General features: G+C 38.1%; 1 protein-coding gene across 7 annotated transcripts in view; it reads left to right on the forward strand.

Annotated features, from left to right (window-relative positions):
- Window positions 1-14883, forward strand: part of ESRP1 (epithelial splicing regulatory protein 1) — a 57286-nt gene extending 42403 nt beyond the window's left edge. For 3 of the 7 annotated variants that reach the window (XM_019925123.3, XM_004326713.4, XM_019925127.3), the window contains 3 exons: window positions 4411-4561; window positions 8136-8245; window positions 13359-14883. In XM_019925123.3, the coding sequence (XP_019780682.1) occupies window positions 4411-4561; window positions 8136-8210 (226 nt within the window). In that variant the 3' untranslated portion in view covers window positions 8211-8245; window positions 13359-14883. The remainder of the gene's footprint in view (window positions 1-4410; window positions 4562-8135; window positions 8246-13358) is intronic. The other 4 variants (XM_019925124.3, XM_004326714.4, XM_019925125.3 and 1 more) reach the window with 3 other exon arrangements.
- Window positions 14884-15624: the final 741 nt, after the last annotated feature.

Consider the following 15624-nt stretch of genomic DNA (forward strand, 5'->3'; position numbering starts at 1 on the left):
TAAGATATGTTGTCTACAGCAGATAATGCTAGTGCAAAGAATAAAGATGTGAATCCCAATTGTATTGTGTTTTGGCTTCATTGGAATAGGTGCTACCCTACAGATGCTGAACATAATTGTCATTTATAGCCTTAAATTTCTAGTTAGATAACTTTTATTTTATCTTGGTTGTATTTTGAAGGTATTGGGTTGGCCAAAAAGTTCCTTTGGTTTTTAAGTGAAAATAAAAGACATATTTTTCATTTTCACCAAGACCTTTATTGAACAACGTATTCACCATTTTGTTCCACTACCTTCTGCCATTTTTCAGGCAACTTCATAATTCCATCTTCCCAAAAGTTTTTATCTTTTTGAGCAAAGAACTGTTCCGGGTGCCTTTTACAGTCTTCCAGGGAATTGAAATTCTTTCCATTAAGAGAGTTTTGTAAAGACCGAAATAAATGGAAATCTGAAGGTGCAATGTCTGGTGAATACAGCAGATGAATCAGAGCCTTCCAGCCAAGCTGTAACAATTTTTGCCTGGTCATCAAAGAAACATGCGGTCTTGTGTTATCCTGATGAAAAATTATGCATTTTCTGTTGACTAATTCCGGACACTTTTCGTTGGGTGCTGCTTTCAGTTGGTCTAATTGGGAGCAGTACTTATTGGAATTAATCATTTGGTCTTCCAGAAGGAGCTCATAATAGAGGACTCCCTTCCAATCCCACCATATACACACATCACCTTCTTTGGTTGAAGACTGGCCTTTGGTGTGGTTGCCCCACGATCGCTTCCATTCCACATTATTGTACAGTATCCACTTTTTATCACCTGTCACAAATTTGTTTTAAAAATGGAACGTTTTCGGGCTTCCCTGGTGGCGCAGTGGCTGAGAGTCTGCCTGCCGATGCAGGGGACACTGGTTCGTGCCCGGTCCGGGAAGATCCCACATGCTGCGGAGCGGCTGGGCCGGTGAGCCATGGCCGCTGAGCCTGCGCGTCCGGAGCCTGTTCTCTGCGGCGGGAGGGGCCAGAGCAGTGAGAGGCCTGCGTACCGCAAAAAAAAAAAAAAGGAACGTTTCAGTAGAGAATTGCATGCACAAATATGGTCAAGAAAGTTTTTATCGCTTAACTTAATGTGGAACCCAAACATTAAAGCAATTAACATAACCAAGCTGGTGCAAATGATTTTCAGCAGTTGATTTGGATATTTTGAGTATGTCGGCTGTCTCCTGCGTGGTGTAACATTGATTTTTTTCCATTAATGTCTCGATTTGATCACTATCAACTTCAACTGGTCTTACCCGACCTTGGAGCATCACCCAGCTCGAAATCTCCAGCACGAAACTTCACAAACCACTTTTGACACGTTTGATCAGTCACAGCACCTTCTCCGTACACTGCACAAATGGTTTTTTGCATTTCAGTTGCGTTTTACCTTTCTTGAAATAAGAAAGCATAATATGCCGGAAATGTTGCTTTTTTTCTCCCATCTTCAATATTAAAATAGCTACACAAAAATCACCAATTTTGATAAGTTTTTTTTTTTTATGCATGCTGATATGACAGCTGTCACAATGCAATCTAACAAAATTGTTTCAAATGAAGTTAAGACAACTAAGTGCTACTAGGGCCATCTTATGGAAAAAAACAAGTGAACTCTTTGGCCAACCCAATACGAGATACATAGATTTAATTTATAAGAGATCTTTAACCAGAGGCATAGAATATGCCAGGTCAGAGTCATAGAAGTAAGTTGTATACTATGGAAATGATCTGATTTTCATATCCAGTGTGGAAAGTCTGAGTAACTCAGCAAAATACACAGAAGTCTTGATAGTCTTTGAGTATTAGTGTTAGTATCTATCAGGCATTTGACATAAGCAAATATGGTCTTTGAATGAATGGTGCTTGTATAGGGAAATACTGAACTAGAAGTTGAGAAATCTGGGTAGTTCTTCAGTTTTGTGAAGAGCTAACTGGTTGTGTGACCTTTGGGAAATTATTTAACTCTTAGTTTCCATTTCCATCTCTGTAAAAATGAGGAGGTGTGGCTAAATGATGGCTAAAGTCCTTCTCAGGCCTAAAGTTCAGCATTCCCTCTCTTTGTTCTGACAGTTACACACAGATTGACTCTTGATCTCTAAAGAGACTCTCCTCAGAGAGTTGTAAAAATCTCGCTAAGTGACTCTAATATGCAGACAAGTTGAGAATCACTGTTTTAGAGACTTAAGTTATGGGCAGCTTGATGTCAAGTAATATTTTTTCAGGCTCCCATATTTTAGAAATGAAATGGAAGAATGATTATGGAAATAGCAAGAGTGAGAATAATAATAGAACAAGAAATTACTGTATTTTATGGTTTGTGGAGTAATTTGATATGTTAAATCATTGAAGCTGAAGAACAATTATGTGAAACTAGGAAGTGTAATCCCCATTTAACAAATGATAAAATTGGAATTCAGAGACATTAAGTGACTTGCTCAAGGTTACTGTGCTACTAAAATGGAGTCTGAGGGGCCTCCCTGGTGGCGCAGTGGTTGAGAGTCCGCTTGCCGATGCAGGGGACACGTGTTCGTGCCCCGGTCCGGGAAGATCCCACATGCTGCGGAGCGGCTGGGCCCGTGAGCCATGGTCGCTGGGCCTGCGCGTCTGAAGCCTGTGCTCCGCAACGGGAGAGGCCACAACAGAGGCCCGCGTACCGCAAAAAAAAAAAAAAAAAATTTGCATAAAATGGAGTCTGGGACTGGATTCACCATCTGGTATCATTCCTATTAACCCATCAGTTAGGATTATGTAGGATAGATAATCTCAAAGATTTTTAGTCCCTTCCATTATGTGTTTACTTGTCTTTGAAATGGGATAATTACTTACTTAGAATGATTTATAAGAGTTAATAATCTAAAGCTGTGGGTCTTTATTGCTCTTTAAGCTAATGACTACTTAAAAAAATTTTTTTCCCTGTGTGTGTGTGTGTGTGTGTGTGTGTGTGTGTGTGTATTTTTTTTTTTTTTTGCGGTATGCGGGTCTCACTGTTGTGGCCTCTCCTGTTGTGGAGCACAGGCTCACCGGCCATGGCTCACGGGCCCAGCTGCTCCACAGCACGTGGGATCTTCCCGGACAGGGGCACGAACCTGTGTCCCCCTGCATCGGCAGGCGGACTCTCAACCACTGCGCCACCAGGGAAGCCCATATTTTTAAATATGGGTATCTAGCAACTAACTGTGGTGGCAAACAGATTGGGTAAGGGACAGGGTGAAACTAATTTCATAATACAGTAATTAGTTGAGTTACCACATAAAGAATGCTTAGGGGGATTTCCCTAGTGATCCAGTGGTTAAGACTCTGTGCTCCCGGGCTTCCCTGGTGGCGCAGTGGTTGAGAGTCCGCCTGCCGATGCAGGGGACACGGGTTCGTGTCCCGGTCCGGGAAGATCCCACGTGCCGCGGAGCAGCTGGGCCCGTGAGCCATGGCCGCTGAGCCTGTGCGTCCGGAGCCTGTGCTCCGCAACGGGAGAGACCACAATAGTGAGAGGCCCGCAAGAGTCTGTGCTCCCAATGCAGGGGGCCCGGGTTCGATCCCTGGTCAGGGAACTAGGTCCCGCCTACCACAACTAAAGATCCTGCACGTGGCAACGAAGATCCTGAGTGCCACAACTAAGACCCAGTGCGGCCAAATAAATAACTAAACATTTTTTTAAAAAAAGAAGAAGAATGATTAGGTATTCATGTGGCTTTTGTTCCTTGGAGGTAATTGCCCCCGATACACAAAGAGGACCCATCATCAATTTCCCCTCGTGTTAATGGTGGTTGATGTAGTTTGTTATGCATCCCTTCCAATTTACTTGTTCCTTTCCACCCCCCACACATTTTTTTTTCAGTCAGGTTGGAAACAATAACTCATGGGTGCTATAGTACTCTGCTGTCATATTATGCTCTACTTACTGTGTTGTACATTTGTGTATAGGAGTAAAACAGTCTATTCTTTGGAGCAATCATTTTGTATACTTTTTGGTCTCTGTGGCTATGGTTTCTATTATTCCTTTGCGTTCATGCCTTTTCATGCCTTAGTATTCTTGATAACTAGCCAGTTAATCATCAATGAGCTCGGCTTTGGAAGCGGTGCTTTGTGGTTGAGTGGCTGCAGAAGTTTCCTTCTCTCCTTCCTTCATTTAGGACTGTCAGACAGAACTGGATCTTTGGGGAAACCCTGTATTTAACTCTGCATTAACCCTTCTATCTTTCAACTTTCGGCTTTTGTGGAGCTGTGGGACAGAATAGCTATGGTGTACTTGTCTTGGGAGAGATAATTCTAAGAATTCTAAGAAAGATCACCTTGAGAAAGTCTGTTTCCTTAAGTAACTAATGTTTTTAGAGTAAATATTAGACATTGTCTATTTCTATTGGTTCACTGTGCTTTCTCTCCCTTTAGCCCCCCAGGTTCGCCCAATAGTCTTGGCTACTTCCCTACAGCTGCTAATCTTAGCGGTGTCCCTCCACAGCCTGGCACGGTGGTCAGAATGCAGGGCCTGGCCTACAATACTGGAGTTAAGGAAATTCTTAACTTCTTCCAAGGTTACCAGGTCAGTACCTTGAAGAAGAAAAATACTCAGTGCCCTTATTACTTAAGTTGATGTGCCTAAAGAATGCAGCCAGGAAAGAAGCAAATTCTCTGAAACTCGTGTGTACGTGTTAATAAATAGATTTTCTTTATGAAGAACCAGAGTCAAAGTCAGGGGGACTAGTTGTCTGAGTGCTAACTTCAAACTCATCCCTTCAATACGATTGGGGCTTTTCCATGCTGTTTTAATTACTTCAGCTTAATCTATTGATGCTTTTTTTTTTTTTTCCAATTGGGCTGCTTTTGAGAAAGCTCTTTAGGGCACACAGTGATGTGGGTGTTTCCATCTATAGTAAGATTGGCTAAGAAGGAATTTTCCTCAGACGTGGAATTGGAGTATTTAAAAAGTAGTCCGAGGCCTCTCTGCCTAATCTGGAAAAATGAGGGTGACTCAGTGAATCTTTAGATGGTAACGCCTTAAAATGAGCTATAAGATATTCAGTGAGTCTTTTATGATCTGTTAATTCTTGTGAAACTGCTATTTACTCTTGTCAGTTTTTCTACGACTGTCTGTGTCCATCAGCTGTTCTTTGACTTAAGAACAGCTTGGTAAGAGCTCCTTAACAGCAAGCAAAATCTTCTCATTGTCATCTCACCTGAGCGGACACCTTTCCTTCCTTAAATCCCATGGTTAGAACCCGAACTCCTTCCTTTCCTGCAACGTCTGAAAATCAGTATCTTGCAGCCTTTTAATTGCGCTAAAAGCAAAAATGGTCTTTCCTCCTGGAGCTGAGTTGTGCTTGAGTCTTCAGAATTGAGAAGCACTTGTAGGCCTAATCATCAAATCCTAAAATAGCCCTTGAGCATTTACAGTACAGCATGATAAGGGCTGTGCCTGCAGGTGCCATTTCACTCTTAGAACAGGTTTACAAGCTCTTGGTATCCATGAATCATGGAGGATTGTGGAGCTTAGCTAAAATGATGTCAGTGGGGATGCCCCGAACCTACCAAGTTACCATGATGGAATATTTTTTGACAAATGAAGAAAAGCTGTGTCTGATAGTGAAGACTGAATGAAGGTGGACAAAAGTTATCTTTTGTTACTGCTTGGCTTGGCACATTCTTTCCAGAAGTAAGCTATTTTTCAGAGATCAGTAGATACTTTACTTCTTCCCTAAACAATTATGCTGCCTGTTGGAAACCCTTGCAGGAATAAAAATGTTACTTTCCGAACTTCGTATCTGATTCACTAGATTATGAAAAGAGTAGAGAATTTTACTGAAGGCTATTGAAAAGATTATTTAATCTCATGGGGAATACATTTGAGTTTTGTATTTTCTCCCATGGTTTTCCAGGTCTAGAAAGTATAAGCAAAGTTTCAGGTTTTAGTAGTCAGTTGAATTCATTTCTTTTGTTTTGACTAATTAACTTTTATTACATTCACACTGAATAGAATTAAGTGGTCGTACACATATATTGATTATGAGAGTAAGCAAAATTGCTCTTACTATGAAGAGTGCCATGGCTGGCTTTTGTGGGTATTTATTATACCACAAACACGTAATAGCAGCTATTTCTAGATTTATGGCTAAAAGGTTGACATGCTTCAAAATTAAGATAAACTGCTACAGACTGAAGTTATTTTATTTAAAAATTTTATTTACTTCTTTAAAAGATTTTTTTGATGTGGACCATTTTAAAGTCTTTATTGAATTTGTTACAATATTGCTTCTGTTTTATGTTTTGCTTTTTCGTCTGCGAGCCATGTGGAAACTTGGCTCCCCGACCAGGGATCGAACCCATAGACTCTGCATTGGAAGTCTTAACCACCAGATGGCCAGGGAAGTCCCTGAAGTTATTTTATCTTCTAGTAGCTTCTAGGGAATCATTGAAGGTTGGAGCAGACCTAGTATAATCAGAAGCACAAAGATTCTGTGAAATTATTTTGTCTCAAGGCATTTGCCTTCATTTCTGAAGTGCTTGGAATTTATGACCTGGATCAATAAAGTAGGATTACATAGGAACCTGAATTATCTAATTCAGTATATCATATTATTCTTCAGTAGTTTGAGCTTTAAGGTAGTCACAACGCATACTTTCAAAATCTTTTGTGTATAACCTGATTTCATATCACGCTTACATAAAAGCTGATATTTTCTACTGCGTTTAAGAGTCCTTCCTTGCCTTCTTATTTATTTTTGCCTGTTCTCAGTTATTTTAGTAATAGCCGCTAACCATGAGAGTCTAGATTCTTTTAGATATGGCTTTGTCACAAGACAAAAATCAATGGATGGCTTTTAAAAAAAATTGTTCTCAAGTGTAATCTGTGTCTGTCTCTACCTATGGTGCATTTATTGCTGTTGCTGATTTCATGGGAAGTTTTCATTTGATTGTTATTTATGATTCATCCTACATGATTATATAATTTACTTATGTAATTAAGCAAATCCTTGGTAATAATTGGTTGAATGAATGAAATCTCTTAATGGTTTCTGTTTCTGTCTTTTAAAAATATATATATATAATATATAAAATGGCATATGTTATTATATATAAATATATATATTATATATAAAATGGCATATGTCATCTTTATAAATGTTATTTTTAATTTTCGGATGTATGTTTCCTCTATCCTCAGCGAATTCTTTCTATAAAACTACTCCAACTTAATTTTTCCATACTTCATTTGGGGTCGAGGAGGCTGTAAAGTTGGAGAGGGCAAGGATTTACAAAAAGGGAAGAATTCTGATGCTAAAGCAAGATGCAGGACATGGGTTCTGCTATCAAATCTGCATTCTTGTAAAAGTACCCGAGTTAGGCCCATTGTGATAAATGAGATTAATAGAATGAGGATTGAATTTACGAAGGCAAAAAGACAACTGTAAAAATATTTGGTGATGAGGATGTCATTCTGGTCATGGAAATAAATCTGTGTCTGTATTTTAGTTGATGGGCCTCTTATTCTGAAATGGGCTGTTAGGTATCCTTATATAAGTCCTTTAACTTTTTCACTTGCTCTTTTCATTAACCTCTACCGTCAATGGCTTTGCGTTTTCAGTAGTGCTAGTTTTTGTTTCTCCTCGAAGTACTGACTTTATTCATTATCTCCTTGGGCCTCTCACTGCTTTTTACTTGCTGCACTGCTGAGAGAATTAGTTTGCTATTACAAATATATCTAATGCTATTTAAAGTTCACCAAGTTATATAGAGATATTGGGCTTATTGTAGAATACCTTGAAAATAGTTGGTGCTCAAATATTTGATATCTAGTCATACTTGTGGTGTGATGGAAACTGTACTATTATCAAGATCTGAAGTGTTTGATGGCGTTGCAGTACGATGTTCTTTTTCTATCCACGTGTTCAATCTAACTTCCCTCCTAGTAGGGATTTTTATGGTATTTAGACGAGTTAAGTAAGAAATGACGACTTGGGATTAGCAGTTACATATATGGCTTGTATCAGTGTTAACTTGTTTCCTATGGTCTAAATGTCCTATAATTCAGTTGGTAGATCTATTCAGTTGAAATACTAACCATCCATAGTGACAATTTGTCCATCTTTTGATCCTGTTTGTTTTAACTTGCATTTTAGTATGCAACCGAGGATGGACTTGTACACACAAATGACCAGGCCAGGACTCTATCCAAAGAATGGGTTTGTATTTAAGGGCCCCAGCAGTTAGACCATCCTCAGAAAAGAAGGTAAGGCTCTATGATGTGAAAGTTAAATTATGAAGGGCCAAACACATAGAGGTCAAGAATCTCAAAGTGTTTTTTAGAAGTCAGGTGGCAGTTGCCATCTTCCCTTCATGTGATGTAAGAATGTCAGAAATCTTAGAAGGAATGGAGACTGGAATTAAGGTTGTCATCTAAGTAGATAGTATCTAAGCAACATATATGGAAAGACTTTTCCATTTGGAAATTTATTCATATCCTGTGGAATACAGGTTGGGTATGCTTTCTTTCTTTTGTTTTTCTTTTTAATTGAGGTAAGAATCGCATAACATAAAATAAATCATTTTAAAATATACAATTAAGTGATTTTTATCAACTCTGAAAGAAAATCCTATACCCATTAAGCAGTAGCTCCCAATTTCCCCTCCCCATAGACCCAGGCAACCAATCTGCTTCATTTCACGTTTTTGAGGTTTATCCACGTTGTAGTGTGTATCAGTACTTCACTCCTTTTTGTGACTGAATAATATTCCATTGTATGGCTATACCACATTTTGTTTCTTTTGTTTATCTGTTGATGGGCATGTGGGCTATTTCTACCTTCTGGATATTGTAAATAGTGCTGATATGGACAATTATGTACAAATATTTGAGTATTTTAAATTATTTTGGGTATATATCTAGGAGTAGAATCACTGAGTCATACGATAATTCTATCGAGTTGGTTACACTTTTTTTCCTAGTTTCATTTTTTTTTTAATGTTGTGGTGAAGTAATACATAATATAATACCATTTTAATCATTTTTAAGTGTATAGTTCAGTGGCGTTAAGTACATTCACATTGTTATGCAAACATTACCACCATCAACTTTTCACCTTCTCATACTGAAACTCTAAATACATTAAACAATCTCCTTTCCCTCTTTCCCCAGCACCTTGGGAACCATTATTCTCTTTTCTGTTTCTATGCATTTGACTATTCTAGATACCTTATAAATGGTATAACACAATATTTGTCCTTTCATAACTGGCTTATTTCACTTAGCATAATGGTTTTAAGCTTCATCTGGGTATACTTTTAAATATGCTCCATTCCAAAATGACTGTGAGGTTTTTGTTGCATGTCTTTCTTCTCTTTTAAACTAAATCTAGAAGACCCAACACAGCCATCAGTCAATCAATCAATCAGTCAATCAATAAAAGAAAAAAGTCACACTATCTGTCTTCTCATGTAGCCTAGTCCTCTCAAACCAGCCAATATTTGTTGACTGCCTCAAGAACTACAGTAGATATGCCTCTTTTTTGGGTCATAAAAGACCCCCAAGGACAGCTCACAGTCTATTAAAGATGCCCAAGTTTCCCTCCAAAGAAGGAGATTGTGATGGCGGGCTGGAAAGAATGCCTTCTCAGATGGCCAGGGTTCTGGTACCCCCCACTTTCACTGTGAGTTCCAAGTCTCATACTCCTAGGATTTCAAAGGGTCAGGGTCAGCTCATAAATTTAAATCTGTCAACAAGTGCTTCTTAACTATATTTACAACTATATTTTGCATACATATGGAGATGATAATTCTTTAGAGGTGACATTTCCCTTCTCTAAAAATTGGGGAAAAATCTCTTCTACATATGTAACATTTTTGGGGGGTGAGAATTAGGTGGATTAATAAGTATAAAGTTATACAAACTAAAGTTCTTTATGTATACAAATAACTATTTTGTTGCTAAGATCACAATAATCATTACACGGGCAATGTTTTTGACTACTATCTACATTTCAGACATTTTTCAGATTTCACCAGTATTTCCATTAATGTCCTTTTTCTATTCCAGGATCCAGTCTAGGATTTCACATTTAGTTGGCCTGTCTCCTTAGTGTCCTCTGGCCTGTGTTAGTTTCTCAGTCTTTGCTTATTTTCTAGACCTTGACAATTCTGAGTTATGCTGCTTTTGAAGTCTTATGGGCTGTCCTTTAGTTTGAATTTGTTTAATGTTTTTCTTGTGATTAGGCTGGGGTAATGGGTGTTAGGAAAGAATACATAGAGGTGAAGAGCCCCTCTCATGAGATCTCATGATACGTAATATCTGTTGTACTATACCCACATGACCTCCCTGGTGGTATCAATTTGATCATTTGGTAAATGGCTTCATCCATTCAGGCTGTCCTAACGCAATTCGATGGACTCGGGTGGCTTATAGACAACAAATATTTACTTTCTCATAGTTCTGAAAGCTGGGAAGTCAAGATAAAGTGCTTATAGTTTTCTTTGCTTTTTTGTGAAAACTTTTGTCTGTATACTAGGTATTTTTGGAGATTCTTGCAATATATTAAGCCTGGTATTCTCACAACAGCTAAATTTTATGCAAAAAAACAAAACAAAACAAAAAATCTCCATGTAACTCATTTGAAGAGTGTTTTTTATACTTGGTCTCTTAAGTGTATAGTTTAGATTACTTTGTGGATTGAAAAATCATTTTTTGTTTCTTTTTTGGATCAATATTTTAGTTTTTGGCCCAAAAATTCAAGGTATCTTTTGTTTGTTTTTGTGTGCTTGATTTTAGAGATTTCAGTTTTGTTTTGTTTTTTAATTAATTAATTAATTAATTAATTATTTAGCTAGCTTGCTAGCTGCACCCGGGTCTTGGGCACCCAGGGTCTTCGTTGCAGCATGTGGGATCTTTAGTTGCGACATGCAAACTCTTAGTTGCGGCATGTGGGATCTAGTTCCCTAATCAGGGATTGAACCTGGTCTCCCTGCATTGGGAGCATGGAGTCTTAGCCCCTGGACCACCAGGGAAGTCCCTCAAGGTATCTTTTGGATAAAAAATGTAGCTTTCAAAATTAGACAAAACTTCTGTCTTCCTCCTCCAACTAGTATTATAAAAATGGGCAAGAACAACAGATAAATGCTAATTCTATTGATTTAAATGACAAACAGGCTTTCTTTGATTAAAGAATCTGAGTTATGGGTTTTATTTTATCTTTAATATAAGGAAGAAGAAGCTGTTCTTCTGTCCTAACAAAAAAATCTCACCTATGAATTATACTTTCAGAAAAGAGATGTCAGAATTACTGGGAGGAAATAAAATATTACAACTAATCAGAATTGCAAGCTTTTTTTTTAAGGGGTTTAGGTTCATTCCATAGGGCATAACACCAGTTGGTGAAATCCAGATATCTTAAAAGAATTCTTGGTACATAGTACTTTTAATGACAGTTTAATGCAAAATACAACATTGTATGTCTTAACACAGACCTTACTAGAAAGGAAAGACTGATTTGTGGATACTTGCAGTTGTAGCTTCAAAATTGTCTTTGCATAATAGTGTTTGCTTTCCTGCAGCTAAAGGGGAATAGGAAACATTTTCTCCTTATTTGTCTGAGATCTTCTATTTTTTGCTGGCAGCTAGGAATGTGCTCTTTGCTAAATGCTAAAATTCCATTGGATACCACTGGGATTAAAAGGCAGGTCTGAGAAGGTTAAACTTTTAATTTCTTCTGAACTCTTCCACATTTTGACAAAATATGAAGGTATAATTTTCAGCATCTACAATGGTTTCCTACTAGAATACTAATAGTATGGGCTGAGAATGAGGAAGGTAGAATTCATTGACTCTGATAACAGACAGGTCCAGAGTTGACTGACTTGGCTGGATCCAAGGGCTCACTCTCAACCAAACTCTCTCCATGATGTACCCCCAGCAACTCCTGCCTTCCCACCCTTCCATTGCAAGTCCAGAGGAAGCCAGGAATTCAGTGTCACTGGCCCCACTTTAAGTCCATCTCTGAAACCACTGTGGCCAAGGATATGCAGGGCTCTTACTGGCTATATCTGAGTCACGTGTTGGGCTCAGCAGTAAAGTTGCCTCTTTATGGCCTTGAGATTGGGTGAGGGGCAGTCATTTAAGGAAAATCTGTTGCTATTGCCAAAAGAAGGACAAAATAGTTATTGGACAATAATGTTGTTGGGTCATTGATAGAGATTTTCTTGTCTGTACCAAGGAGGAGGTTTCAGTGCATAATGTTTAAAGCTAAATGTTAACTATGGTCACTTTGTAAACCACATTTTAAAAGCGAGTTCTAACAAATAAATGTTTCTCTGTTCTTAAAGTACCTGAATCTAAATCTCTACCAATTTTGGAATCTGTTCTAAAAGCAAATCTAGTCTTAACCACAGTTACAAACTGGCCATGTGAATAAGGCTGAACTCTGAACAGCTATCTTTATTTCTATCTTCATTTCTGTTTCTCATTTACATGTCAAAGTATACACATGCCTAGTTACAGTTTTCATTTTAAAGATTTTGTGTGGTGTATAAGAAAAATAGCACAGTGGAACTAATTTACATTCAAATTCTAGATCTTCCAATTATTGGCTTAATTGCTCTGTGCCTCAGTTTCCCCATCTATAAAGTGGGGATAACATGGTAATATAATAAGGTGGTTGTAAGGATGAAATAATCCACATAAAGGTGGCTTTTATCCATTAGTCACTGACATGTAGAGCTCATGTTTGCTACAGTGTCAGTGTCATTCCTCAGTGCTTCTTTTTTTTTTTTTTTGGCTGCCCCACACGGCATGTGGGAACTTAGTGCTCAGACCAGGGATTGGACTTGCACCCCCTGCATTGGAAGTGAGGAATCCTATTGACTGGACCGCCAGGGAAGTCCCCTTTCAGTGCTTCTTACTGATACAAATATTCTTGAAATTTTTAAAAATTTCTTATACTAGAATTTAATTTAAAATTTTTGTCTTAATGGTTTAAGTTATTTTTAAAATGGTATTAAACCTCTAGTATCAGTAAAATGTTCTGATAACTTGGGAACCCAGAATAAGGAATGAGGAGAATAGTCTCTTCACAGAAGAATTAAGTGGGGAGGTGAAAACACACACGTCATCCCATGCATGGTAATACAAAGGGTAGGGTATTGTGGAAATGCCAATTATCACATAAATTTCACTTGTCAGCACTGTATTCCCTGAGAATTTGCTGGGTAAATCCCAATTCTGTCTGTGTAAAATAAAAATTTGGACTACCTAAAGGCTTTTTCAGACCGTTTAGAATTCAGAATCTCTTTTTTTACGGCTACTAAGAATTGTAAAATTTAGAGACTATAATTTTTCCTTTGTTCATTTTTTTCAGTGTTTGAAAGATGTATGGTGATCCTGAATCCTTCAGACATAAGACAACTTCTAGCAACTTCAGGAGAAGTTTGTCTACACTCAGGCTGCAGTATTTTCAGCAAACATGATTGGACAGTGGGCCTGTGCCCTATCTTTTGATGGAGTGAAAAATTTGAGCCAGTGAAGCCAAATTCTTATTGCAAGCAGCATGCTTGGCTCCTTGCTGATTGCAAATAGGCATTTAAAATGCGAATTTGAAATCGGGTGTCTCCATTACTACCAGCTAACGTGGCATCATAGGTGTTTCCTAAGTTTTAAGTCTTGGGGGAAAAAAATACACCACTAGTGTCTACTATCTCCATCAGGAACTCTGTTATGAAAGCTTCATTTTTGTGTGTTCCCACTCTTTTCTCCCCATCTTCTGCACAATCACGTGCTCTTCCTAAGTAACTCAAGAATAAGGTCCTGGACTAAAGTCACAAACTTACAAAAAGAAATAAAGCTAATATCTTCCCAGTCTCTTGGCCATCACAGTGTCTTACAGTTAAAAGCCACCGAAACTATTTTTAAAACACCTTGGAAGAAGTGAGATGAAATGGTACACCCACCACAAAACATACATAGTTCAAAAGTTGGATTTTTTCTCAGTAGGTATCAATTGTAAATAAGAATGAACTAGGGGCCAAAATGTAAAACCAAAAATGAAGCAGCTACGTGTAGTTAGTAATTTCTAGTTTGAATTGTAATTGAATATTATGGCTTCGTATGTATTATTTTATATTGTACTATTCCCATTATTGATGGTTTGGACTTTAATAAGGAATTCCATAGTTTTTAATATCACAAAATGAGATATTTGAACAGTGTATTCTAGAAAGCAATATACTAACTAAAGTGAATGCTTGTATATATTAAGATAGCCTTAAAACTTTTTCTCTAATGCCTTAACTGTCAAATAATTAAAACTTTTAAAAGCATAGGGTTATAGTCAGCATGCTAGACTGAGAGGTAAACACTGATGTGGTGAGAACAGGTACTGATGCTGTCAGTGTTTAGCACTATGTGTTTAGCTGTGTTTATGCTCCAGAAGTGCAATATTAGACACTAGCTAGATAGTACTGCTGCCTCGTGTAACTCCAAAGAGGAAACGGGATTTGATTAATTGAGTGCACGTTTCTTTAATTTACTCATATTGTCCTTAGCTTGGATGCAATGCCATGCAGATTTATGTGGCTGCTATTTTTATTTACTTTGCATTACTTTAACACCTTGAATGGAGAGCCAAACATTCCCTCTTCACTGACCAGCAATGGCCCTTTAACTGCAGTAGGAGAAATAAAAAGAAAAAAGAAAAACCATTTTGTGTGAAAATTGGTGATAACTGGCACTTAAGATCAGAAAAATAGTTCTTTATACTTGGCTACCTTAAGATGCTGTCTGCCCAAAGCTCTGAAAGACTTTAAGATAGGCAGTAATACTACAATACTACTGAGTTTTTGTAGAATTGTTACATTTGATAATAAAACTTGCCTGTTTAATCTCAATGTTTGCATTCTGTTTTGTTATTAGAAGAGTTAAGGGTAATGGTGGAAGGGTGTGGTGGGTAAAGCCTTTTTTTCCTGAGGTGGTAGGATATTTACCTAAGTTACTATAAGTATTTGTAAAAGCTATCAATGATTAATGCACTTCAGATACAGATCAAACAACTATCCTTAGAACATAAATCACTGAGACTTTGATTTTGAAATTCTTAAGTTATGGTAGTGATAGATACTAATACGTGGTCCTTGCATCTTATTACTAGGGCTCTATTTGCTTGACAATTTGAAAACCTATTCAAGCCACATAAGCCTTTTTCTTTTTTAAGGATTTTTTTAAAAAATTAATTTTTGGCTGCGTTGAGTCTTCGTTGCTGTGCCCGGGCTTTCTCTAGTTGCAGCGAGCGGGGGCTGCTCTTCGTTGCGGTGTGCAGGCTTATTGCAGTGTCTTCTCGTTGCGGAGCATGGGCTCTAGTCACCCGGGCTTCAGTAGTTGTAGCACGCGGGCTCCGTAGTTGTGGCGTACGGAGTTAGTTGCTCCGTGGCATGTGGAATCTTCCCGGACCAGGGCTCAAACTCGTGTCCCCTGCATTGACAGGTGGATTCTTAACGTCTGCGCCACCAGGGAAGTCCAAGCCATTTCTTAAAAGCCATATAATAAGAGCTAGAACTTTAGTGTTTCTGAATCCCACATGCTCCTCCTTTATTCCAATCACTCTTTGCTAAAGCTGAGTTCTCCAATATTCT

The sequence above is a fragment of the Tursiops truncatus genome, chromosome 17 (assembly GCF_011762595.2).
Source record: "Tursiops truncatus isolate mTurTru1 chromosome 17, mTurTru1.mat.Y, whole genome shotgun sequence".
Classification (NCBI taxonomy): domain Eukaryota; kingdom Metazoa; phylum Chordata; class Mammalia; order Artiodactyla; family Delphinidae; genus Tursiops; species Tursiops truncatus.